General features: G+C 46.2%; 1 protein-coding gene across 2 annotated transcripts in view; it reads left to right on the top strand.

Moving 5' to 3' along the window:
• The window catches only part of LOC118788909 (tomoregulin-2-like), a 53,985-nt gene extending 30,738 nt beyond the window's left edge, over positions 1-23,247 (top strand). The window contains exons 4-10 of one of the 2 annotated variants that reach the window (XM_036545110.1): positions 1,008-1,034; positions 11,745-11,841; positions 16,271-16,419; positions 17,466-17,525; positions 18,425-18,551; positions 19,348-19,506; positions 22,980-23,247. In XM_036545110.1, the coding sequence (XP_036401003.1) occupies positions 1,008-1,034; positions 11,745-11,841; positions 16,271-16,419; positions 17,466-17,525; positions 18,425-18,551; positions 19,348-19,506; positions 22,980-23,076 (716 nt within the window). In that variant the 3' untranslated portion in view covers positions 23,077-23,247. Of the gene's footprint in view, positions 1-1,007; positions 1,035-11,744; positions 11,842-16,270; positions 16,420-17,465; positions 17,526-18,421; positions 18,552-19,347; positions 19,507-22,979 lie in introns of both variants that reach the window. The other variant, XM_036545109.1, reaches the window with a different exon arrangement.
• The last annotated feature ends 2,300 nt before the right edge of the window (positions 23,248-25,547 follow it).

Here is a 25,547-nt window from a genome sequence, read left to right as displayed (position 1 = left end):
TCATTTTCAAAAAAAGGATGATTTCTTCAGCAGGCGTCAACAATGCACTATCAACAGAGGCACCAGAGCTTACTGACCCTCCAGGAGTGAAAGGGTTAAGGCCCAGCCTTCACTTCTGGTCTTTGACTTTCCGTCCTACGGTTTTGCTTAGAACACTTCTCTGCGGCTGGAGTCCGTGGGGTGTAACATCCCCGCGTTTCGCTGACAGGTTCTGCGCAGGGCAGGCAGGAAGGCTCCCGCAGCCTCATTACTGTGCCGCCTCCTCTGAGGAGAGGTGTAATGGCACCGCTCGCCCGTGTAACAGCGCAACGCTCGATCGTCAGGCGCTAATTGATCCCCGCGGAAGCGGAGAGTAATGTAACAGGGGCACGCGAACCTTGTTTGTTTTCGTCTCGATTGCCTTCGGGCTGCTGGCTTCAGGAGTCGGGCAGGAAACAGGCTACGGTCGTGACATGTAGCTGTTCCCTCAGGCATGCTGCTGAGCATTCCCAGGCTCCCCGGGCCTCAGGTTGTGTCCATCTTCATTCTCGTCAGAGGAATGGAACTGCCCCAAGCCCACCGTGCAATCACTCACTCATCTAACTACCTTTCTCATACCGGAGCAGGCACAAAGCTTCAGTGCAGACATATATTAATTTCATGATCCTTATCACCAGTCTTCTGAAGAATTGTCTGACAACAAGAAAAACAAAAGAAAAAGAGACATTTAAACAGAAAAACTTTGTTTTGGGTTTTTTTCTAAATGTTTTATTTATTAATAAAAATGAATCCTGTGTCCTTTTACTTTAAGAAAAAATTTTAAAGGAGAATGTTTTCTTAAAAGAAGAACTTTTGTTCTTTTGTTGGCCTGTATGTCCATGCCTCACCCCCTCACCTAGACCTCTAACCCACACTCACATACACCCACACCGACACACTCACGCACACACACACACACACACACCCATCCACGCATGCTCCCTGTCACACACATTCCTCGTTAATGCTTATCTTTGTCTCTCTTGCAGACGCGGGATCGGGCTCCGGAGACGACGGTAAGGCTGAGCCGCGACGCTCCTGCTCTTCCCATACTGCACGCATGTTGCCCGCCCACCTCCTCATCTCCCTCTCGCCACATGAGGCTGATGAACAAGGAGAACACCATTACCTCTCAAAGGAATAAATCACAGGACAGGGCCCTTGTATTAGCACTTCAGCATGAGGAAAACTGTGTACTCCACGTCTCCAGCCCCTTCCTGAAAGGGAGTTTCAATTTCAAACGTGTCATTTATTTTACGTGTACGCCTGGAGACAATTTCAGCTAGTGGCAAATTCATTGCATGTTCACCAGCGCGTTTTTTATCTGGGGAAATTCTTCACTTTTTAGTAGAGATGTGACGAGATCACAGAAGCCACAGATGTGTGTCTTGATGGTTGTTTTGCTGCAGGAGAGAGGGCAAGAGGCAGCGTTGGGATTGGGTCAGAGGAAGGGGGCAGAGCAAAAAGAGTGATACCAGAAGAGAGTTGGAAACGGAGAACCCGAGAATGGTGGGACAGGCCGCGAATGCAATCACCGGGGGGAGGAAGGCAGAGATTTCCAAGATGAAGGGGATGGAAATAGATTCCGCCCTGGGAAGTGCAGAGATAGCAGGCTGTTGAGTGAGGTGGTGTTGGCGATGGAGGGGGGTGGGGGGGGGGGCATCCGAAGAGATGGAGAGAGAGATAAGTGGCAGCTGCAGACAGACGGCGATAAGCAAAGGAGGAAGGAAAGTGATAAGGAAAAAGAGGGGGAGCTTGAGAGATAGCAGATAAGGACGAAGATTGGGTGAGGTTATTTAGACACACATATAGTAATTGCTGTAAATTAAATTGCTGTGAAATGTATTAGAACTGATGTTCTAGAACACACAAGTATAATATGTGAAACTGACACAATATAAATACCATTGTTTTGCCATTTTCCATTATTCTAGCAGTATTTATCATTGGGTGCAGTGCATGCCAGTATTTATTTTACCTCAGGTATTTGTTGTCTGATTGAAGGTGTGATTACATTATGAACTCAACGCACTTGATTGAACCACTAAGATGCTAAGTGAAAGTGAAATCTGAAATCTCAAATTTCCTAAGGCTGATATCAGACCTGTACCCTGCTTTGTAGCACAATTGCTTACATTGCAGGAGGTGACAGGACTATATATTTCAACATATATTACTTTTTGCCCATTATTACATTTGGACTGTTGCCCACACTGTACAGAAGCTATATGAAATGCTTGTCTGTTTCCATAGTGTGCTTTTAGGAGGATTACAGGCTGGAAGATGAATTTATCTGATTTATGTGGTGTGAAGTGAATATCTGTGCAAGAGTTGATCATGAGAGACAGGTGTAAAAATGCTCAATTGCGCACAGTGAAAATGTCATAGGGACGTCGCCCCCTGCAGATAGTAATGTTCTTTTTTTTTTTTTGCTTTTTTTCCTGAGCATTTTGGCCTGAACATACCTACTGAAGGCAACTGAGTTCTACCACACAGCTCCTCTAGTAACACAGGCAAGCAAATTCGAATGGTTGACCAGCGATGTACACAACTCGCAGGATAAAGAATAGGTGGGCCAGTTGAGGCTACAGAGTTTTGAAGTGTCTGTGCCTCTCATTATAAGGGACCCACTTTAACTGTGATGACAGGAGAGTGATCAGAAGCGAGAGGTGTGTTTGCAACTGGGTGACACTCTTACATTACATTGATCTTCAAAGAGCTGGTCCCCTCTTCGCTTTGATCCTGTTGTTTGGATTTTGAACTATATTCAGTGCAAAAGTTGAAGGACTCCATTTTCATGCCTCTGTGCTTTCTTCTTTAAGGCCGTGATTGCACTTCTATTCCGGCTCAGCACCCAAACCAGCTTAAAAGCAGTCACATTATTCAGTAATCCAGCTGCACTTTCGGGGCTTCTATCGATCCCACTTAATTTCACTGGTAATTGTGTGCTCGAGCTGCCTTTTAATCAATACGTTTGTACATAAAGAAGTACTTAATTCCCATCTCCGCTCCTTACAAGGTGCAGTGGTCCAGGAACTAATTATCAGCATTGATAAGCAATCCTCCTCATCTATGCGTATCTGGTTTTAAAGGCAGCAGCACTCTGAAGCATGCATGGTGTGTGTTCTGTGTTTGGGAGAGCACACCTTCACTCTTCCATGTTGCTCCGCATAGTACTGTGTGCCAGGCCGTCATGTCAGGAGAGCTGTTTCAGTGACACCCCCTAGCAGTGAACCTGAGCTGCGCCCTCCCTTCTTCTCACTGTGAGTGTGTGTGCGTGCGTGTGTGTGTGTGTGTCTGTGTGTGCGTGTGTGTGTTGTTTAATTGGGGTTGTAAAAATTTGTCACTATGATTGATGAATCGATTTGCCCTCTTGAGACATGTCTTGATCGATACACAAACACAAAAATCATTACACGAGTATGTATTGGCAAACAAAAATTGATGTAAAGGTTGCATACTGGTCTCTTTTGCCCTACAGAAGCAATGGCAGTTTTGTTGCTTTCACTTGTTGCAACTAACCAACCTTTGAGAGGGTATTTTCACTCACTGACTCACTGTCTCCTATTTTTCTCTCTGTCTCTCTTTCTGTCTTCTTTCTCTCTGTCTCTGTTTGGCTTTTTTTCCTCTCTTTTTCTGCCCCCCCCCAAACATCACCATGGTTATAAAGTTAGAATTTATGGAGCAGGAAAATCAAATCACCTAATGTTTTTAAAAGCTGCCAGGGTTGGTGTCACATGACATAGACTGGCCGACTCAGAGTCTTTATAATGACAAACATGAAGATGCTTTTCATGGGTGCTTTGCTTCTCCAGTCGCAGATGAAACCACACTCCTGTCCTCTCTCTATTTTATGCCATGTCTGTACAACACACAGAAGAGCATGGTGTTTGCAGTGTGGTGTGACACACAACACAACCAAACTTGTCAACCAAAAATGAACAATGGAATGTTGCAGATACAGTGTAGGTAATTTAAACTTGCAATAGCACTTCTCATCTACAGTATCATCAGACTCAGAATACTCACTCCTCACTCAGAATACTCACTCCTCCGAAAAAGTCTAGATGCTTTTGGATTTGCGCGATCTGTACATCAGTGTGTGAATGTGTGTAGTTTCTCATTCTCATTCTGAGGAGTTTCTGGTGGTCATGTGATGCAGAAGCGCCCGTGCTACAGCGTGTGCCCCTGGATGCTGCTCACGGTCAAAGGACGTTGGGGGGGGTCAGGGGGTCGACGGGGAGGAACGTTTCTGAGAGACGTGAAAGGCATTTGCAATGAGCTCCCCACAGGAGGGGAACAAATGTGTGGTAGTGCACGCACAGATGGACGTAAGGAGTCTTGAGCAAAATAAAGAGTTTGCGTGTTTGTGTTTGAGAGAAAGAGGGTTGTACCTAGAGCTGTTCAGGGATGTCTGCAGGAGATTCTGGGTACTTTCACGCACATCATTTCTGCACAAGCACCTTTGTGGATTTATTGATTTTTATATTATATGGATGGGGAGAGACAGGGTATAGTGAGATGGCCCGATGCATATAACAGCAGTAAAGTCTGTGCAGGTCCTAGGCAGAATTTTTCTGCATAAGAGGCAAAATGAAGGTTAGTGAGTGTGGGTGTGTTTTGTTGTGTGTAAGTAAGTGTGTGTGTGTGTGTGTGTGTGTGTGTGAAAGAGGGAAAGTGTGTGTGTGTGGGTGTGTGAGTGTGTGTGTGTGTGTGTGTGCGTGTGTGTGTGTGTTTGTGTGTGTGTGTGTGTGTGTGTGTGTGTTTGTGTGTGTGTGTGTGTGTGTGTGTGTGAAAGAGAGTATACTCATGTCCATAATTATCAGTGAACAAATCCAAATGAGAGGAAAATGCACAAGACTCAACAAACAAACCCTCTGGCACATTGCATCCTGTCTTTCACTAACCTGATATCGCGCGTTATGCCTCTCAGGAATGGAAGGACTGAAAAAAAATGAGAGGCCTGTATTGCTGCATTGCAAAAGAAAAAAAGGAATATTCTTTTTTTTTCGTTAAGGCGCTTATCTTTCTGGCTGGCCCCCTTTGCTGCAGGGACCAGAGACACGAGGCGCACGCACTGGAGGGCTATTACAGGAACGCTGCCGTACACCTCTGTGGAGCGGTGGGATGGCAACCGCCAAAGGCGCCGTTTAGGAGAGAGACGGAGGAAGTACAAGTGGAGACAAAGTTATTCGATTTTCCCGTTTGCTTATCATGTCCTCCCCTGGCGTATCAAATTCCCTCTGAAATTATTAATGTTGTGGGCGGCAGGCGTTGATAAAACGTAAACCTTCAATAAACACGAGGAGGGACCAAAATGAAATGAAACAACACATTATGCTGCTGGGCCCCTGGGGAATGTGCGGATAAGATGTCTGTTTGGACACAATAACTTTGTGTGTTACGATTGGTTGCGCCTGAACGGAATGGGAAAAAAAAGTTGATTTCGCAAAGGCGGAGTTGAAGGGTGGGAAGTAATATGCAGAGAGGCATGGGTAGAATTTAAGGGCGGAATCCCACCCTGTGACTGCAGGATTAGACTGGGGATTATGGTGGCAGTGGCATCACATATAGGCTAAACTGTCAGTTTGGTTTGTCAGTGAGAGAGGAGGAAAAGAGGAAATGTAAACAGAGGGGGAGAGAGACGAAGAACACACAGTGTTTCTCTTCTCCCAGTCCTTTGGACTTGGTCAGGCATAGGCTACAGCAGGATTGCTTATCCACAGTCCTTGTTGTTCTGTAGTGTGCGTGTAACCACTTGATTCATCAAATCTTGTTTGAGATAGTCAACCCATCCCCAATTCAGAGTGTGTCAGTGCTTTTAAACAGAGTAAAAAACATGTTGAACCATGTACCAAAATACCAATACCAAAATATCACTTCTATCTTATACAGGCTATAACAGTGCTACTCCTTGCTTACATTTTCTTACACTACAGATACGTCTCTAAAGAAACACAAGTGTTGTTTCAAAAGTGTCTCACGCGGTGTATCAGGAACCTGCTGCAATGAAACCAGCTCTGTAAGCAGTTCTACTGCAGAGGCACTTTATGTTTTAGGGATCAGCGAAAGCGCCCTTGGGTCGCCGGATGAAAGGGAAAGGGAAGAGAGAGAGGATGAGAGACGGGGACGGGAGCCGTCGCACGCCGCGCCGCTCAGCGAGTGCGGAAACTTCAAAGCGCATAGGATTTGATCACACCGCGTGCGTCCTGGAGGTGTACGGGAGGATCGATCTCGAGGAGGAAGAGGAGAAAGAAAAGAGAAAAGACAAAAGGGAGGAAAAAAGATGAGCGCAACACTAGTCATCAGACGAAGTTCGGCTACCCTTATCGACTCTGGCCCCCCGCTGGCCTTGGCCGCCGCAAGAGCAGCTCTGCGATGCAGGTCAGGGCTGAAAAAGCAATGGCTGCCTGATGAAGGCTGAGCTGAGAGAAGGAGCTCAAGGCCGGTGAAGGAACACGGGGCCCATGTGCTCAGTGGAATATCTCTGCCTTTCGGAATTTGCATATCTGCAGGGATGTTCTGTGTCTTGGCGGAGATAAGACCTCTCCCCTTGTCCCTCGTTGCTCTGAGCTGCTGGCGACATAATGTGATTGTCTGCGCTGTGACAGAGAGGGAATGCAGGTCGTTTGGAAGAGAGGAGGCTGGGCTGAGAGGCACATATTTTGATTGGGGGGGTGGAGCGATGCCAGTGATAATCAAGGTGAACTGTGGCCGGATTGGCTTGGCAAGCCGCACATGTTCGGGATTATGCTGGCCACTTCTGCGTCCTTGTGTCTATTTTAGGCAGGCTTTCTGCCCCCTCATCACTGACAGCCGCTGAGATGCCTTCACAGGCCACAGACAAAGGCAGGATAGCAGTAGTGCAGAGGAAGGCTTAGGGCATCTGACCAGGCCATATATCACAGCAAGCGTAACACATTTTTCGTCATATTTTATAATGGATTTGTAAGGCTCTTAAAACGATAATCCGTGGTCAGACACTCTGTTGTTAATGGGGTCAGAGCAAAGTAAACCAGCTCTGCAGATCTTGTGATGTCCTCAGAAAGGTTTGCACAGAAGGTTTATCCCACGCTGGCCATCCATGTCCTTCATGGCCTGATCAGACAGAAGATTGGGGCGGCTCGTTTGCCTGCCTAAATGCAGAATGAACTATATGGTCCAAATAGCACTAACGCACGCTATTACCTCTTTGGTCATAAACGCTCAGCAGGCAGAAGAGGCTTGAGCCAAAGCCTGGGGTGACCCTTTTCAGGTCAGATCAGAAGACAGTGGACTGAAACCATTTTTCCCTCTTAAGCTTATTTACAGTATTCTTCCTCATCTGTTCCTGCTTGCATGTGAACTTGAGAGGAGTTGTATTTTTTAAACCAACTATTAATAAATGATATCATGTAAAAAAATGAAAAAAAAAACATCTTGTTTGTTCACAGCTTCGCCTCGTCTTGCAGTGAAGACACGGTGAACCCTTGATCCTGTCCCGTGTAGCTCCCAAAAGGACAGATTTGCCGCAAGCTCATTTGGGGGACGGTCGTGCCAGAAATTACTGAGCTCCGTCAAACCCGTTCCCTTTCTTTCCAAAGACAAAGAAAGAATGCACAGCTCTGCAGTCTTGGGGATTATAGCCCCCTCGACAGGAGAGCTGGGCACCGCTCCCTCTGGAACAGCGCGTTTCCTTTGCGCGCTGACACCCACCGCGGGTGTGCGTCGGGGGAGGAGGGGCGTCGGGCGCAGGCGCTTGTGATCAAGATGTCTGTGGGGCAGACTTAACGGGCCGTGAGAGGGACTTTGGGTCTGCGTGACAGTGTGGCAGAGTTACAGTGGGGGGGGGGGGGGGGTGTGGGCGGTATGGGCAGGTGGAGGTGCCGGATTTTGGATGATTCAACACGCTCCCTCATCCCCACCCCCTCACGGGGAAAGGAGGGATGATCAATTGCATTACCCCTCAAATTCAGACCCTGCTTTCCGCAGAAGCTCACTGGAATCTGTTTCTTTGGCTGCTCGTTCATGTTGGCAATGCCATGTCTGCTGTTTTACTTGACAGTGTAGAGTATGCCTTTTTAAGTCTGTCTATATTTTACAAACCCCTGTTCCTACTCTGCATTTTACCAAAGGGCCCAGCTGTGTACAGACCAGAGGGTGGAGGTGAGGCATGTTTGTCGTGGAGATGGAGTCTCAGGTCATATGCTCAGTATGTGGGCAGAAAAACAGTCTCCTCAGAACATGTTGTTCTTTTCTGTTTAAACCCCCAGCAAGCCCAGCAGGCATGGAGCAGCCTGTTCACCAAAAAGTTTCTGTAGTTTAAGCCCCATTCGCCTCAGCTGGGTAGCGGAGAGCGTCGCCCAGTCAAGGCTTGAAAAATTGAAGTTTTGAGTGCCGATTCCCTCTTCGGGTTCGCTTAGAGCGGGGTGACCCACTTTGGGCTGGTTGTGCTTACTCTGTCCATTTCTTGGCTATTCTTCTCCCTTTTGCGACAAGTGCCAGCGCCCCGCCGAGTTGCTCTTTTGTTTTTGCTTTCATGAGAGTCCTTTAGAATGCAGTCAAACTGAGCCGCACTGCATGCTGAAATTGCAGAAGGGGCTCCTTTGTTTTCAGCTGCATTTTGGAGTGACTTCTGAAGGATTTGATCAAAAGCAAGATTAAATATATTATTTTAATGCTAATGGATTCACTCATTCATGTTTAATTTCTTACACAAAGTTGGTTAGTTATCCATCAGAGTCACATAACTTGCCCTTTTACTGAAATCAAGTAAGACACTAATTGTACATTTAGGTTTGTATATAGTGTTAGTTATCATATTTTGCGATTTTAGACCATTTTGGACATGTGGTGCTATTTACACTATGGGGATGCAGAGGAGATGGAGCCCTGTGGGCGTGGTTTAATTCAGGCAGGCCCTGTGGGTGTGGCTTCAGTCCAGGCTTGTCCCATCTGCCCTTTCTGCCCGTCTCCATTTCAGTTCATATGCAAATATTCCTTAAGAATGACAATATCCCAAACCATCATAGCAGTTCAGTTTAAGGAAGATTTTAAATTATTTTACAGAATGTGTGTGTGTGTGTGTGTGTAATCACTGTTTCTCCCTCTCAATCACACTTGCCTCTTCTTTACTCATCAAAAACCAGTCACATGGACAAGGTTAATACCCCACTTTTCCTCTCTTCACTAACAACCATCTAATACAGTAGGAAATAGGTTCTTATGTTCAGGAACATGTATGCTCTCTCTCTCTTGTTCTCGTTTGTTCTCAAACTTTCCCCCTCTCTCTCCCTCCTTCAGCTCTTCTTTCACAAGGTGCCAACAGAGGACACACTGCTATTAACACCATTAGAAGAGTCAGAAAGGTGTGCAATATTAGCAGGGCCTGTTTTTGTTTGGCTCAACTCCGGGCTGTTTACTGGTGCGGAAACACAAGAACGCATTTACAAGAGACAGCGACGGGGCGAGCCAATGCCTTCAGTCCGTTTGCAGCTATCAATGTGACAAATGAGATGTGTTGAGTGTAATCCAGCGTGACTACATTTGGGTGAAGCCGCGCATTGAAAACTGTGAGTCCGACAGTGATCCTGGATCAGCTTACCCAACCCTTTCCTTGTAGAAGCCATCTATACTGGACTGAATAGACCATGTAAGTCAAGCAGTGGTCAGGATCTTTTTGGAGTGGTTAAAGCAAGAAGCCGTTTGAAGAGTTTGGTCAGATTTTGTCTCGACACCTTGCGGCTCTTTATAGAGGAAGGTTTACCTTTGACCCATTTCAGCCAGTAGTCTGTGTAATGTCTGCTTGTGTTAAAACTTTCAGAGGATCTGGGAGCTCAAACCTCACTCGCCCACCTGAATGTCTGTGTGGGAGGATGTCTTTCATCTCATTTGTCTGAGAGCTGTCATCCCGATACACAGACCTCTGACATCCTTCCACACTCTGATCCATCAAACACGAAAGGACCTCTGTCTCACATACTGTGTCCTGCGTCACACCTATAGATTATATGCTAGAAAATCAGCACAGTGGTAAGCCAGCAGGGAGAGGCATAGAGGAAGTATCATAGTATGAGGAAGAGGTGGGCAGAGAAAGGGGAGAGTGAGACAAACAGCTGCTTTCTCTTCATGATTTGAATCAGTACACATAAAGAGTGACCTTCAATCCATGCAGTCTGTTCAGTCATGCCATCGAGACTAATTAAACGGTGGGCTGGAATAAAATGCAGTTAGGAGCATGAACTCCAATGGAAAGCTGCTTCATCAGCGGTTTAGTGGATGTTTTTTTTTTCTTTGCGTTTGTCTACAGTTGCCGTGGTGCACTGGCACTCAGTTGCATGTAGTCTGTAAGACAGAAGTCTGATCATTATAGTGTGTGTATGGCCTGGGTTCAATCAACATTTGTCCTTAACTTTCATTCAGACTTAAATGCAAGTATTTCTCTATTTCTTTCACAAATGCAAATGGGTGACTTTGAATGAAAAAAAAACATATTTTTGTTCTGAAAAACAGTAACAGTTGCATTCAATTTGTATATAGATTTAACAAGAGGATACTGAATCCAGACCTAAAACTGATCCCTACCTGAGATGGCCACAGTAAGCAATCTGGACGGATGATTGGTATTGAGAGGTGGCCACAGACAGTGAAAATGTGGTACAGATAATCTTGGGATTCTCAAAAATGCCTCTACAGACCGCTGTATATTATGCCAGAACAAAAGTTCAGTTCACATCAGTTTCAAACAGTCAGAGGACAAGAAAAGAATTTCAGGAACTCAAATTCCAGATCATTAAGTGAGACAGGGGGCCCCACATTTTGAGGTAAAATGATGTATGTCTGCTTTTTGACAATTAGATGTTCTTGTTCTCCTACATCATATTTGTCATCATATAATAATCATTATCATAATTACAACTAATTACAAACCATGAATGCATCTAATCAGCATAACATATATGAAATGAAAAAGGTGCCAGGATGGAGGTTCTCCCTGGCTTCTCAGACTTCAGACAGGACTGTGCCTGGATCTTCACCCTACCCAAGTTTGGTAGGAATTACTAAGATGCCTCAGGGCTACTTCCCCACCAGCACTGACTGCAGAGTCACTGGGATGCAAGTCCAGACAACCGCAATGCAGTCACTCTGCATTTGTGGGCTTGTGAGGTTGTGTAATGTTTACAGTGATGGTGAAGGCTGGGTGAACTGGTTTGACACCGCTAAACCAGAAACCAGTGAAACCAGCTGTGAAATCATCTGTGAGCTGTCACTATTGATCTGCTCCTTCGTCACAGGAGTCTGCCACATTCGATAAGAACATAAACAGTTTAATGAAAACAAGCCATTCAGCTCTTTCAGGCTAATCATTTTGCTTATATTCTAAGGTGTGCCTAGCACTGTGTCACATCTGGTATTAAAGGGTCTCTGTTTCTGCACTGGCTCTCTCTCATGCTAGTGTGGTGCAACCTTGGGGCCATAGCTGACATCTGCACAGCTACAGGCCAGATGATATTTGTTTTGTGGAAGTGATTTCATGTGTATTTATATTAGACGGTGTGAGTACCTTAGCCAGGCAGCTGGCAATGGTGTCCTAATGGATGCCCTGTCTCTCCTGTGTCATCATCTCTCTGCATGTCTCCCTGTTCATGCATTTTTGCTTCTGTCTTATATATGTATTTATGTGTTTGGATATTGGTATACCGCATTCCATGGCTAGTGACATTCCTCTCTGTCTCGTGTGTCTGCAGGGGGGGAGGGCTCAGCGGAGACGAGTCAGAAGGAGACATCCACTTGTGACATCTGCCAGTTTGGGGCGGAGTGTGATGAGGACGCTGAAGATGTGTGGTGAGTTGCGGGGGTTGGCCATTGTCAAGGAGTGGGTGAATTGACCCTTTCCTTGTGAAGAATTGGTGTGAAGAATTCCTCAGTCACTGTATTGTGACAGATGCAGCCGGATAGCATTTGAAACTATGACCTAGCCTCCTTATACTGCTCCACCAGTGAGCCTCTCAGCCTCCACAATGCCCATGTTTGGGTTAACGCTCCAGGACGTGGGGCCAGCCATGATGCAAACGGCTCAGCTCAGTTTCATGCCACAAGGCAGCAAAACTTCAACTGAGAGACGAGGCTGTCGGTGATAGTGTAACGTTAGCTTTTTTTTTGTTTGTTTAGTAAAAGCGGAAAACCGCACTCCTTTTTGGGATTCCTTTGTGTCTAGCTCAAATTTATCACCGAGTTCTGGTTTCACTAAAACACTGCTCCTCTTATGAGCTTGAAAGGGCTGCCGAATTGGGCCCAGATTTTCCCCAGAGTCGGTGCTGAGTCTGTCGCAGGAGATGATAGATTACGGTGGTGAGCGAGACTCAGGGGTGTCGGGACATCAGACACACGCGGTCTCAGCAGGTCCATCTTTGTTTAATAGATTCCAAAGCGGATGGGTCAGAACCACAAGAGCAGAGGCTGTTACAAGAAATTACTATTAAAATTGCTTGTCCAAGGCCAAAGCATGCCTCAGACCATGCTGAGTGTCCGGAACACGGGGGAAAGAGTTCAGATAAACATGCGGGGAGTCCTTAGTGCCTTAGTGGGGTGGAACGAAGTGCAGATTGAGTTCAGTGCAGCTGGTGCGCGGCTCATAGCCGCACAATGAAGTGGCGAATGGCGGGGACAGCGAAAATGAATGGGGCTGTTTCACAGACACCTCTCCCCCCCACAGCTCCTAACCCCCGGGGGCTGCGCAATGGGGCCTGACCGAAGCACACTTTAAAAGGAGGGAAGTGGGTTTGTACATAAAGCACAATGCCGAAATGGAACGATTGAACTCAATCAAAACACAAAAAAATGAAATTGTTTTGCCCTTACCGACCACCCCTACTCCTAAGTCTGATATTCACATTTGATCTGAAACAGAGTCCGAGGCTGTGTACACCCCCACCCCCCACCTCCCACAGACACAGGATTATTTTGAGCTAAAAAGGACGGATTAATAAATCAGAACCATATTCCAGGGCAATAACTTTAGACTCTTTAGCCTGGCGCTTTACATAACATCGAGCAGTGGGGCCCAGGGACTGATCAGGCTACATGTGCAGCTGCGTGGTTCCTGAACTGGGGGTGGTTGGGGGGGGTGTCAGGATCGGCAAGCAGGGCAGGTGCAGATGATTAGGGGTGGTTTCCGGGGGTCATGATTGCCTGTCGGATCGTGGGGCTTAGAGGCAAGCTCAGCACAGAGGGCTGCACAAACATCGCAGCCATACGCTCGATCGATTTCCCATCCGTGGATTTCCCGTCCGCTGAGACGGTGCGCCAGCGAGCACCGCGGCAGCCGGCACAAAGGCAGAAGAATGTTGATTATTGTGTGTTGTGTCTCTGTTATTTTCCTTTAGATGATTCCTTTGGTGGGCTTTGTCTTCCCTGTACTGCCACGACAGTTTCATAGCGAGCCCTCAGACATTAATTGCTGCTGCATCTGTTAGGTACCGCGAGTCATGAAATCGACCAAATGGAAGATTGTGCAGATTGCCCAGCTGACAAGTTGTCCTACAGTGATTGGGTTTTTAAACTCTCAGCGCAGCGGTGTAGGAGACTATGTATGTCTACACTGCAGTATGGGGGACTGGGAGTCTCTGCACCACAGTGGACAGGGCTGTACCTCTGCCTTGTGATTGATAGAACTGTGACTCTCTCTCAGTACTGCAGTTAAGTGGACTGTGACTTCTCTCAGTTCTCCAATGGAGGGGACTATGGCTGTGTCTTCCCTGTAGGGCAGGGGACTTTAACTGTCCCCTCTGCTGTGAAGGGGGAGGCAGACTGCAGCAGGAGAGATACACAGAAAGTGTTACAAGCAGTCAACAACTTTTAAATAAATAAGCACAAATGCTTAGCTAGGAGATATTACTACAGTATGTCATATCCTGCTAATAGCCTCCCCACTCTCAGAGTAATGAAACACACACGCGCTAATGGATAACAGTAAATACAGTCAGAGATTAAATGAAAGCTCGCGGCTAAGGGTGCGTTCCCCAGAGGTTTACAGTTTAGCGTCCTCCTTACTGGTAGTATCTCATGCAATGGCTTGTGCCTTGGACTGAGGCCCTCTTTACCACCTGGGGATCCAGCAGGACAGGTCCAAACTCAGCACAAACCTCAGACTCACATTTCCTCATCCTATGTAACCCCGGATCCAATCTCACTTTCAGTAAATGTCCGCTTTTGGTTTCTTACACAATGGTATGAGTTTGTTGGCTGTCCAAATGAGCCATTAATGTTACTGAATTCAGTTGTCAGCTTTCAAAAGAATAATAATTGCATTTTAAAAATGTAATATCATGGTAATGCAATGTAAATTACATTAATGTGAGATGTAACACCTGGTTAAATGTATCTGTCAATGTTGGGTCTTGTGGTTTGATTATACCTGGTCCAATGTATTGTCTGGAGTGTAGACTTGGTGTTTCAGCATGTACAGATGTGTGAGATGGGGATTCTATATGACCTGTGTGAGAGTTTTGAAAGGGGTGGCAATGCAATATTAGATTTGCCTACGTGTGTGTGTGTGCATGTAGCTGTATTTTTGTGTATGTGCATGTGTGTTACTCAGTGTCCATACGTGTCCCAGTGTCACCTTGTCGCTGCGTTAGTGGTGTGTCGCGGCCGCTGAGCCTGACGCAGTGCAGCGCGGTCTGAGTTGGCGGCAGCATAGGGGGTGCAGAGTGCTGTAAAGCAGAGGGCAGGGGAATGTGAGAAGCCCCATTAAAAATGCATGGCTTCCAGACACATTATCCTTTATGTCCACCAATGGGCAGCCGCCTGGGAGAACAAGCCTCTTAATGCATCTCTGCGCCTTTCCCGTTGATCGCTCCCTTCACCCTCTGTGTGTGTGTGCGTATCTGTCTGCGCCTGCCCGCCCGCCTGTGTGTCTGTGTGTTTGTGTCGTCTAATTTCTCCCAGGGTCCTACGTGCTTTTGGCAAGCAAACCCGAGGCTTTATCGGGCGGCAGAGAGAGCCGTGATCCGGCTAAGTGGGAACAGGCCCGATATTTGCGCTCGTCCCGCTCTCTCATTGTCCCTGCCCACAAGAGAGGCGGACGGGGGTTCAGGGTACGCTCGAGCGAGGCGCCCCCCCCCAGTCTGTGTTAGCCTGTCAGACTCGGAATCGGAATCTCTGCCTTTGTTTGTCGAAGTCCCAGGCATGAGTCAGTCGCTGACTAACGTGTGGCAGCACCACACAGTTCTTGGTTCTTGGTTCCAGCTATGCCCTCACACCTCATTAAATCTTCACCTGAGCTATCTCTGTCCCGAACAGCTTGACAGTAATTCCCCAGGGAAATGGTGACTGTACACTTAATGCACTTTATGTAAATTCACCCACAGAAAGTTAATAAAACAGCTGAAAAAGGTTTCTCGAGTAAGTGCTTCGCCCTAGAAAGGGGCCAGCATACTTTTGGAGTGATGATCACCTCCTTTCGGAGCTCAACGGAGCTGAATAAGAACGCCATAATGTTCTTTGATGTTTATTGTTGGTGGCAGGCATTTACCATACTCACTTTAAAGCTGTGGTTCAGCAAAAGGTGAAGCTCACTGATCAGTCATTACTGAGGCTTGGCACACACACACACACACACACACACACACACATACACACACAAACTCCTCCAGGACAGCTAAATCCAGCCCAGTCTGACGTTATGGTATGACATCTCCTGCAGTCTCACAGACTGCATGTGCAAAGTCTTCTAACAAATAAAGAAACGAGTATAAAACAGAGGGATGGTTATGGATGACCCTCGCTCAGAAGGAGAAAGCACCGCGGGCATAATGAATACCAGCTGTGGGCGAGCACTTCAGCTCCCTCTCCTAAACATTCATCACATGGGGAATTCATTCCAGCCTTTTAGTGCTTATAAACTACTGCAGAGCGCAGATGGGGTGGCATGCTAAAGTGGCTACTTATTTCAGACAGAACCGTGCCGTAACCCCCTGAGAAAGGACCCAGTCTTTGAGTGGTTTGGAAGAGGTCAGGCTGGATGCTGGGCCATGATAACTGAGGATTTGAAGGCAAAATTACTGCAGTCACAATTGCACCTGGAAACTGGTACTTGAATGCAACCATATGCAGCAGTATGTTTCAAATGAGTAACCGATACCTCTGTCTGGGGAATATAGTTACGACAGTCCCAGCAGTACTGCTGTGGGGAATGGCTTTGTGGACTAAGAGAAGTCACACTGGACTGGGTGCATTCACCAAGTTGTGTCACCTTCACCTTCCTGACCAGGTGTGTGTGTAACATCGACTGCTCCCACATCAGCTTTAACCCCGTGTGCGCCTCAGACGGCCGGTCCTACGACAACCCCTGCCAGGTGAAGGAGGCATCCTGTCAGAAGCAAGAGAGGATCGAGGTCAAGTACCTGGGCCACTGCCAAGGTGAGATTCTCAGCTCCCCATTCTGCTGCCACGTCCAGTGACCGTTCTTCCTTGTCCCCCCTGGTCACAAGGGCCTCTGTCCCCGAGTCCCTGACTCCTCATTTTGTCTCATGTTTTGACCATGAATGCGTCATGAGGCTGCCCATCTTGGACTGTGGTGTCTGCATTCAGAGGCAGTGGAGCTTTTCTTCATCTTTCCCTCTCCTTTTCTCTCTTTTCCTCCCCCGTCCTTCATCTGTTCACTCCATCTCAGTCAGGTAAAGACACTGACCCTGACTGTAATGGACTGGAGAAGATATGAGGAAATACTAAAAATCTGTTTTACAAAAGTGCTTCGATTAAGCGTTTACAACTAAACGACTAAACAAGACAGACAAATCCTGTGTGCAGCCAAATTCACAAGGTTGCGAACTGACCGTTCTGTACATACCCTTCACTGCATTTTATGTTCTTCATGAAGGCACACTGGTAGGAAGTAAGTGAAGCTTCCTCTTCTGCAGCTCTCAAAATTGCCCACGAGTGGCATTTACTTATTCCGCATTTAGCAGCATGATCAATTTCACATTCAGAGAGAACAGAAAGAAATGCAATCTCCCAGAGTGATAATAGGCACACCAGCTTAAAGAGTCAGGGAGGACCAGCTACCTGCAAATCATGATGAGCTGAGGCCTGTAGACAACAGACTGAAATGCTAAATGCAGCATTGTTTAGCGCACACAGTGTTAGACACAGCTTAGCGTAGTTAGCACGGTTAAGCGGGAGTACAGATCTCTCTGGCCATTCTGAAGAACCCTAGCCTGCTCCTGGGACGCCATAACAATGTCAGCGCAGCGGTGTGGACGTGGACAAACCGCAGGCGTTTTTGCCATGGGCACAAGGGAGTTATCAGAGGGGTGCAATGACTCCAGCTGACAGCTGCCTCACGGGCATGGCGTCAGTCAGTGGTGTTTTGCGGTGTATTCTGGGAAAGGGGAACAAACAGTGTCTGCTCTAACTGCTCCTTTCTTTGTTCCTTTGTCCTTGTGCCCGGCCAACAAACTTCACAGGTGATATGACCATGGGGACCAAGCCAGAAGACGGGCACTTTGCTAGGACAGATTACACTGGTAAGGGGCTTACAGAGAGAGGCTGAGCGAGAGCTGATTTTTATCATAAAGCATATGTACATCTCAGCATTTTTAACACACAAATGCCATTCCCCCACGCACCCAGTTAAGCATTATATATGCATTTCAACAAGCCATTACAACTGAAAAGTATGTGTCCATCTTTCAAAGCTCTATAAGCACGTAGATAAAAAGAGAACTCACAAGAAATAATGTGAGCAACTTCAGTCCACACAAATCAAACACGGTCTATTCTAAAGAAATGCCACCCAGGGAAAAGTGCTCTTTCAAGCATAGTGGGTCACTTCAAAGTGACAAATGCCAAAGAGAGTCAGCAGAAAGGGCCTGCTGTTCAACACCCCCACTCATCTGTGGGAGCCCATCTGTCTACATTTCAAGTGAGACACTGTCTGGTTCAATAATTGATTACAATTACTTTTCTGGTGAGTTTTTTATCTTTTTCAATCTTTTTTTAATCTCCTTCAATCGTATCTATTTTTGTAATATGCGCTGAATACTTCTAATTAATTAGCATCTGAGCATTGACTTTGTATTGCCATGCCATGTTTGCTGATGACACTGTGATAGTGTTCACCAAGCACACTGGAAATGTCATTACCCAGCTAGGCACTGTTCATATTTGGGTGCGGCAGAGGTTTCCCATCTCCTGTGAGAGGTATCTCATCTCAAATGCTGACACATTGGTATCTTGGAATCCATATGGTAGCTTGGTAGAAAGAGATAAAAATGCTCTACACTGAATATAATTCTTGACTTGAACCAGTATTATAGTAGGTACACTCCTTTTCTTGCTTTGAGACTGCTTGTGAATGGGGAAGTATCATGTTAGCTAGGCAGTCCAGGCATCCAGCTCAGCCATATCCTTATCTTCCCAGCAGAGGACAAACCAGACAAGATGGGCGAAGTTGCCCGGGGTCTCTACATACCCTGTCCTGAGCATTACAAGAACTACTGTGTCCACGGAGAGTGCGAGTATCCCAGCAGCCTGTCACCCCCGTCCTGCAGGTAAACCCCCCCCATCCCCCTCCCAAATCTGGACAGCATGCAGCCTGAAAGTTACAGCACAAATCTCAGGCTTTGGAACTGTTTTTGTAGCCTTGAGCAGGACACGGTACCTTAGCCGCTCCATGGGAAACCGAGCAGTATCACTGGGTTACTTAACACAAACCTACATTTGGAGGCATCATAAATAAACAAACAGATGCTAATGACACAGTACAACATAACAGGGGCTTCTGAGAGTGGAGACTGCTCCATTAACGCTTTTGGCTCACATTTTGGATAATTTTTTTTACCCCTTTTGCATAATCTAACTGTTCAGAATCCATCTTTATCCAGTATTGAATGCATGATGGTTTCCACCAGCCTGACTGATGGTACAACAGCAGTTTTCACCTGGTTTAAGAATTTTAAATATTATACAACATACATAATTGCTTGTATGAAGGTAGACATGTATTTTTAAAAATATGCAATGTATTCAAAATCTATGTTATATATATTTTTACAACATTTTATATTGAAATATATATACCTGTAAGAGGGCAAAGCTGTACAACCGACCTAGACGTTAACAAGCAGCCTGACACCCTGCCTAGTGCAATTAGCAGCTGTCACTCAGGATTAATATTGTGATGTAATGTTTGACCCCGCCCCTTGCCCCATTAGCAGCTGTCACTCAGAATTTCATATTGTGATGTAATTTCTGACCCCCTGGCCCCTTCCTGTTGCAGTTGTCACACAGGATTAATAATGAAGTCCAGTGTTTGACCCACCGCTCCCTCCCCTGTCCCACATGCAGCTGTCATTCAGGGTTCAGCGGGCCCCAGTGTGACACCAAGGAGTACAACGTCCTGTACGTGGTGCCGGGCTCGGGCAAGCTGCGCTACGTCCTCATCGCCTCCGTCATCGGGGCCTTGCAGGTGGCCATCATCTGCGTGGTGGTGCTGTGTATCACGCGGTGAGTGACGTCGCCCTCGTCACCATTATCACCTTCATCGGCTTCGTTAATGTCATTATCACCTCCGTGCTGATGTCGAGTTATGTGGAGTCCCACAGTCCCGGTCACATGTTTCAGTGCTGTTTACCAAACTGATTTTTCTTCGCATGGGCACACGGGCGCTTCAGCATGGAGCTCATACCCACACATTATCACGCCTCCAGAGGCTTTGAGGGCCTGACAAAGATGAACAATGATTTGAGCTTAAAACAACAGACCATTCAATAGCAACGCATGGCCCGCGGTGCTGACAGTCCTGGACTAACCTCGCGAGTCTGTCGCTTTGCTACTGACAGCTGTGCACCTAAGGTATCTCCGGTCACTTTCTGAGTGTCCATTTTGACAAGGCACTGTAATTAGCCTGGTGCTGGGGACTGTTAGGGACAGCCCGGGAGAGAGGGGAAGCGGCCAGCTTCCGTTTCTCCGAGCGACATCCAGCCCAGAAAGGATCATTTCTAATCCATTTTAGTCCTTTTGTGATGTTCCGGCAAAAAGAGAGAAGGCTTTTGAAGGTTGCAGTGCCCTCCTCTCCCTAAAATCAGCTCAGCGGGTTTCTATGACAACCCCAGGCCTGTCCCTTGCCGTCCTGATGTCCAGAGAACACTTCCCCATCTCCAAGGTGTAAAGCTTGGGCTACCTTCTGCCAACGCTCCACATTAGCATTTTGTTTGCAGAGTTGTTTTTGATGTCTTGACCAGTCTTGTTGTCAAAATGGTTCTCTTTCAGAGACATAAAGATGTGTCATGATAGCAGGGCCTATTTGTTCAGGATATAAGTGACAGATACTGGCCTAAACTGTGTGTAGGGGGAGGTGCCCACTTCTAATACTCTTGTATTGTGAATTGTTATGGGTCATGAATGTATGCATTTGCTGTCACATACATATATAAATTCACATGAAAAAGAAACTCACGGAGACTCATTTACACATATATAGACACTCATGTAATAGCCTTCCACCACAAAGTTTCAAACAGATGCCCAACACATACACACACACACATTCATAGAAACACAAAAGCAGTCCCACACATGTTCACTAACGTACACTCAGATACACATTCCCACACTCAGACTATCATGCACTTAAAGTCAGACACAACCCGTACCTGTAAATAGACTTTTACTAAATACAGAAATAGAGATACAAACATTCACCCGCATAATCACACCCACCTACATGAAACACCTCCGAGCATCACTCCCCACCTCCCTACACACACACACACACACACACACACACACACACACACACACACACACACACACACACACACACACACACACTCACACATACACACACACACACACACACACACACACACACACACACACACACACACACACACACACACACAGGTGCAGTGACTGTGACCGTGCAGGCGGCTTGTCTGGCACAGAGAGAGCTGGGGATGGAGACGTCCCGGCAGGGTAATCAGCATGTCTGCTCCAGACGGATGACCTTTCCCTGAATGTTAAGAGCCCCCCGGCCAGCCGCCCCCATCTCTCTATTTATCTCCTGTTGTCACCCATTACCATGCCCTCGCCGGGCTCCTCTCCTGACGACAAGCCCAGGGAGGTAGAGGGCCGCTGATGTCAGGGGAGCTTCACGAGAGGTCGTCACCACAGAGCCGTGTCCCACGGGGAGAGCAATGTCAGCTCTCTCCTTGTAAAGACCCTGCACAGGCTAGGTGACTCATATCTGCTTAAATGCAGGTCGCTCTTCCAGCCACCTACGTCACACGCAGACGTCACCCCTGGCACCTGCCCTACTTGGAAAGAGCCACTTGTGGCCTGATTTTTTACTTACAATGTTAAAATTATATGTTCAGAGGTTGCTGACCAAAAAGCCTTGCATGCCAACCATGAAAAAGCATTCTTAAATACTAAATATTGAACACCATAAATATTCTAAAAAGAATACCTATTTGCTGAATTCATTATTGAGTCTGAAGGATAAACTCATTGGTTAGACTGAGTCATGCCCTTAGTGTCAGATGATGTTGTCAGAACGAGGATGATGGTGTGTCAAGGATACCTCCTAAGGGTGGTTTTCGAGTGCCCTTAATGCCTTCCCCGAAGATTACAGAGCTGCAAGTCTGTGCGGTAACCTTGGTGAGCTCTTATTTCTGCTCCGTGAATTATCTGTTGAAGCAGGGGACCAGGTCCCTCCTGTGGCTGACGCTTTTGGAGCAGAGATGAAGTGGGAGGGTCTTTCAACAGAAGCAGATTTTCAACTGGGTGGCATAGTGACCTTTGCTTTGACCTGGTCTCCTCCTCAGTTTTCCACGAATGTGTCCTGCTCATAATCATAAATGCAACTCAGTCACAGAATGCTGGAGAAGGACTGAAGTTGTCTGAACACAGAAGCAGCAGAATTGTGACTGTTGGGAGAGGCATACGAGTTGTCTGGGCAGAAATATAAGAGGACATAGTGGTCTAGACAAACAAGGGCTACTGTATTGAGACAGAGTCTAGACTGAGAGTGCATTGGTCAGAGCAGCAGCAGCTATTTCTGTCTCCTGCAGCGGCATCGGACTCTAGCTAGGTACATGTGATCACAGCAAAGCGGTATCACTGCTGTAGATTCACCACGTGTGTCCGTCCCTCTGGACTCGCCCATAAAGTGGACCCACAGAGAGGCTCCGGGCACTCGCTGATGTATGCAAAACACGGCATTTAATAAAAGTTTCAGTGGTAAAAAATGATGAAGACAAAGCATCTCCCTGCAGAAGAACTTAATGAAAGGTTAGGGAGCTTTAAGCTAACTCATTCCATAGTCTCGGAGACCCAGGCTCCCTGCGTAAGGGAGAGAAATCGTAGGCTTTTCTTCTTTAACATTTATGCTCTCTGGAACTCTATCTGAAAATGAAAGGGTGCCATTAATTGAATAGTTCACCCCTCCCCGTACCCCCTTAAAGAATTAAGGCTCTAGGAAGAGCGACTCCAATTACAACACACAGTTTATCAGCCGTTTAATGGAAAGCATTCCCGCGAATGAGCAAATGAAGAGAAAAACGTGACTCGTGCTTCGTAAAGGGAAATTCATAAAGACCTTAAAGTAGATGGCTCTGTCTTAAATCAGTTTGGTTGCAATGACATGCCAGAACTGCACCTCAAAGAGCTCTTTACTGTGCGCTAGCCTATGAACTGTTTGCACTGTATTATGCGCTGTGGGCTGTTGAAGGTTGTGGTTAAATTCTTAAGAGTAACTGAGAATTATGGTGTTATTTGCCTTAATTTGTCTCTCTTAAAATGTATTTTGCACTATATGCTTATTATTATTAGTATAGTAGCAGTAGTAGTACATAATAAATTTGATAAAAATTATAACAATGATGAACAATTATTTTTAAAATCATTTTTATGATTCATTTTGTGTTACTTATGATGTGCAGTTGATGATGAAAGACTGTTTTTTGCTCTTCCAACAGGAAGTGCCCAAGGACCAATAGAATAACTAGGCAGAAGCAGAACGCCACACACTACAGCTCAGAGAATACACTGCGCGCCTCCACCAGACTGATCTGAGAAAATGGGACAGTGGCCACACCCCCACCACAACCCCTCACCAACCCCAGCCCAGAACGTAACAGACTGACCAATCAGGGGGCAGGGGAGGAGGGAGGGCGGGATGTGTTATGAGAGGGGAGGTATAGGAGCTCCACACGTTGCCTTGCGTTGATGGTATACGACACCAATGAGGACATGATAACACTATATTTGGTTATGTATGGATATATTTCAAATAGTTCTACATTGTCTTGATGTTTTTTTCTGTAATGTAAATAAATAATTTATATCACAAAAAGGTGTTGTTGCCTTTGTAAAAAATATTTTGATGACACTGGTAACCTGGCACCCTGTTTTGGTTACATTGTGTTGAGGCAAGTGTTCATGAACTCTTTCATGAATTCTGCTGAAAAAAACAAGAATGATGTGTATCTTTTTGGCAGTCTGGAGAAAGCCTGTCACTTGTTACCCAGTCCATCTGAGGATGTGGGTTGTAATGGGGTTCTGTGGGATTTGGGGAATACTCTCCTTCCCTGATGTGTTGATGAAGACAGTGAAGAGTGGGTCAGATCCCAGTGGGAAACACCCAAATCCCTTGAGTTTTCTGAGAGAACTAGTAGCTTTTGAGGGGAGGACATTTGAGGAGACTAGAACAGTGTCAGGCCTGCAAGACCTCAGTATACTCATAACCCAAAAATCAATGACCAGTTGTGTTGTGGATGCTCCACGCCAATAGTACACTGAACCATCCTAAATTATCAACCGTGGGAAAAGCATTAATGAGGTGGCTGCAGTTGACAAAGGTACATGAGTGGAGGATGGTTCCCTTGGAGATGGAGAAGAGTATCAAATTGCCAGCATGCTGGGGGAATCTTTCCATTTTTTTTTCCAAAAGTATTCCATTTCAGTTTTAGAACACATTCATTGTCATGGTTACCTGCAAGAGAGGCATGTGGTAGCGTATAAGACTTGTCAGTCTGTGCCTTCAGTCATGCCCAGGATTTGGGCGAGGGAGATCAAGCTCAGTACCAATCGATACCATAATACCCCCTAGCCCCTGTCCCCATTAACCAGCAATCATTGCCACCCCGCTCCCGGAAAGAAGAGAACCCATAATAAGCCTGAGGAGGGCCTTGCTTCCGAGCCCGAGTGATCTGTCAGATGGAATCAGGGATAACAACATCCGAGGATCTCTGCTGGCCGCACAGTTTCTAAGGCTGACACCAACCACAGTTTCGTCCAACAGGGGACATGGCGGGTCACCCCGTAAATGAGACTGGCAAAAGCTGCATGGCTCATACGTTAGAGCAGCAGTGGAGTGCTGAATAGTGATTAGAGCACCGGGCTCTGGACCTGACGGTCTTGATTTCAAAACCAATATGGGACACTGTCATGGCTTTGAATGACAGAATCTCCCTCATGCTCTCGCTGTCCAGATGTACAAATGTGTTTCAGGGTCCTTAGGTTTAGAAAATAATCGTTACAATTGGAGTTCTTGAAAAAAGACATCTTGTAAATAAATGCGTAATGCAATGTTAATTGACTAGAACCCAGTGTTGGAAGGACAGTGAGGCCTTTTTAAAAGAAGTTGAACCTGTCCCTATGTCATCCATATTTAAGATATGAGGTCCATACAAGCATTAGTGTATGTGGCTATTGTAAAACTTGCCTAATCCATCACACAAACTAGACTTAAGAGGACTGGGTGGTTTTGCTGCAGAATCAGCTACAATGGCAAAGAAGATGAACACTGAATCCAGAACAGAAAGACTCTTGCTCAGTAGGGTCATTTTGAATTTAGAAAGACTCCTGCCTCAGCTCTGAGTGATGCACGATCACGTATGTGTGGAACTGCAACCCCCCTAGAGAATGTCACTGTAATACAAGGTAATGTCAGCAATAAAAACACAGAATAAAGAGTTTCCTGTTTTATGAATCAGAAGCGCATTCTGCTTCCATGGCTAACTGCTGGGACAATGAAATTCAGTGTGTTTTGAGCCAAAGTGTGATATAGCTCATTTTTTAAAAGACCAAACCTTCTAACCTTAGATAAACTGTGGCCACAGCCACTAAAATGTACACTTTGTCTCAGCACTGGTCCACAGACTGGGAGGTTCTGGAGTAAATTAGGAAGAATGGCATGTTCAGTGTAATGGCCATTGTTAAAAGGTTGCAATTTAATACAATCTTATAGCAGAATCAATTTGACTATGAGAAATGTTGCAGCTCTCTCCTGCCTGATGCCTGAAGCTAAGCAGAGCTGGGCTACATTTACAATCAGACTCTTTCAATCTGGCCATCTAATCTCTTTAGTAAATTAAAAATTTACCCCCAAACAATTCCCACTCCTGTGTTGTTAGTGTCAGAATTGGTTCTCAATTATCCCTACCTGGAGAAATAAATAAGCAATAATAATATTGCAGCAACAGTAGCTGTCTGCCTATAAAATTCACTGGTTTACAGTGTATTTCTGGATATTTCCTTCACAA

The sequence above is a fragment of the Megalops cyprinoides genome, chromosome 14 (assembly GCF_013368585.1).
Source record: "Megalops cyprinoides isolate fMegCyp1 chromosome 14, fMegCyp1.pri, whole genome shotgun sequence".
Taxonomy (NCBI): domain Eukaryota; kingdom Metazoa; phylum Chordata; class Actinopteri; order Elopiformes; family Megalopidae; genus Megalops; species Megalops cyprinoides.
Note: the sequence above shows the minus strand (reverse complement) of the source record. Positions and strands in the feature narration are given on the sequence as shown.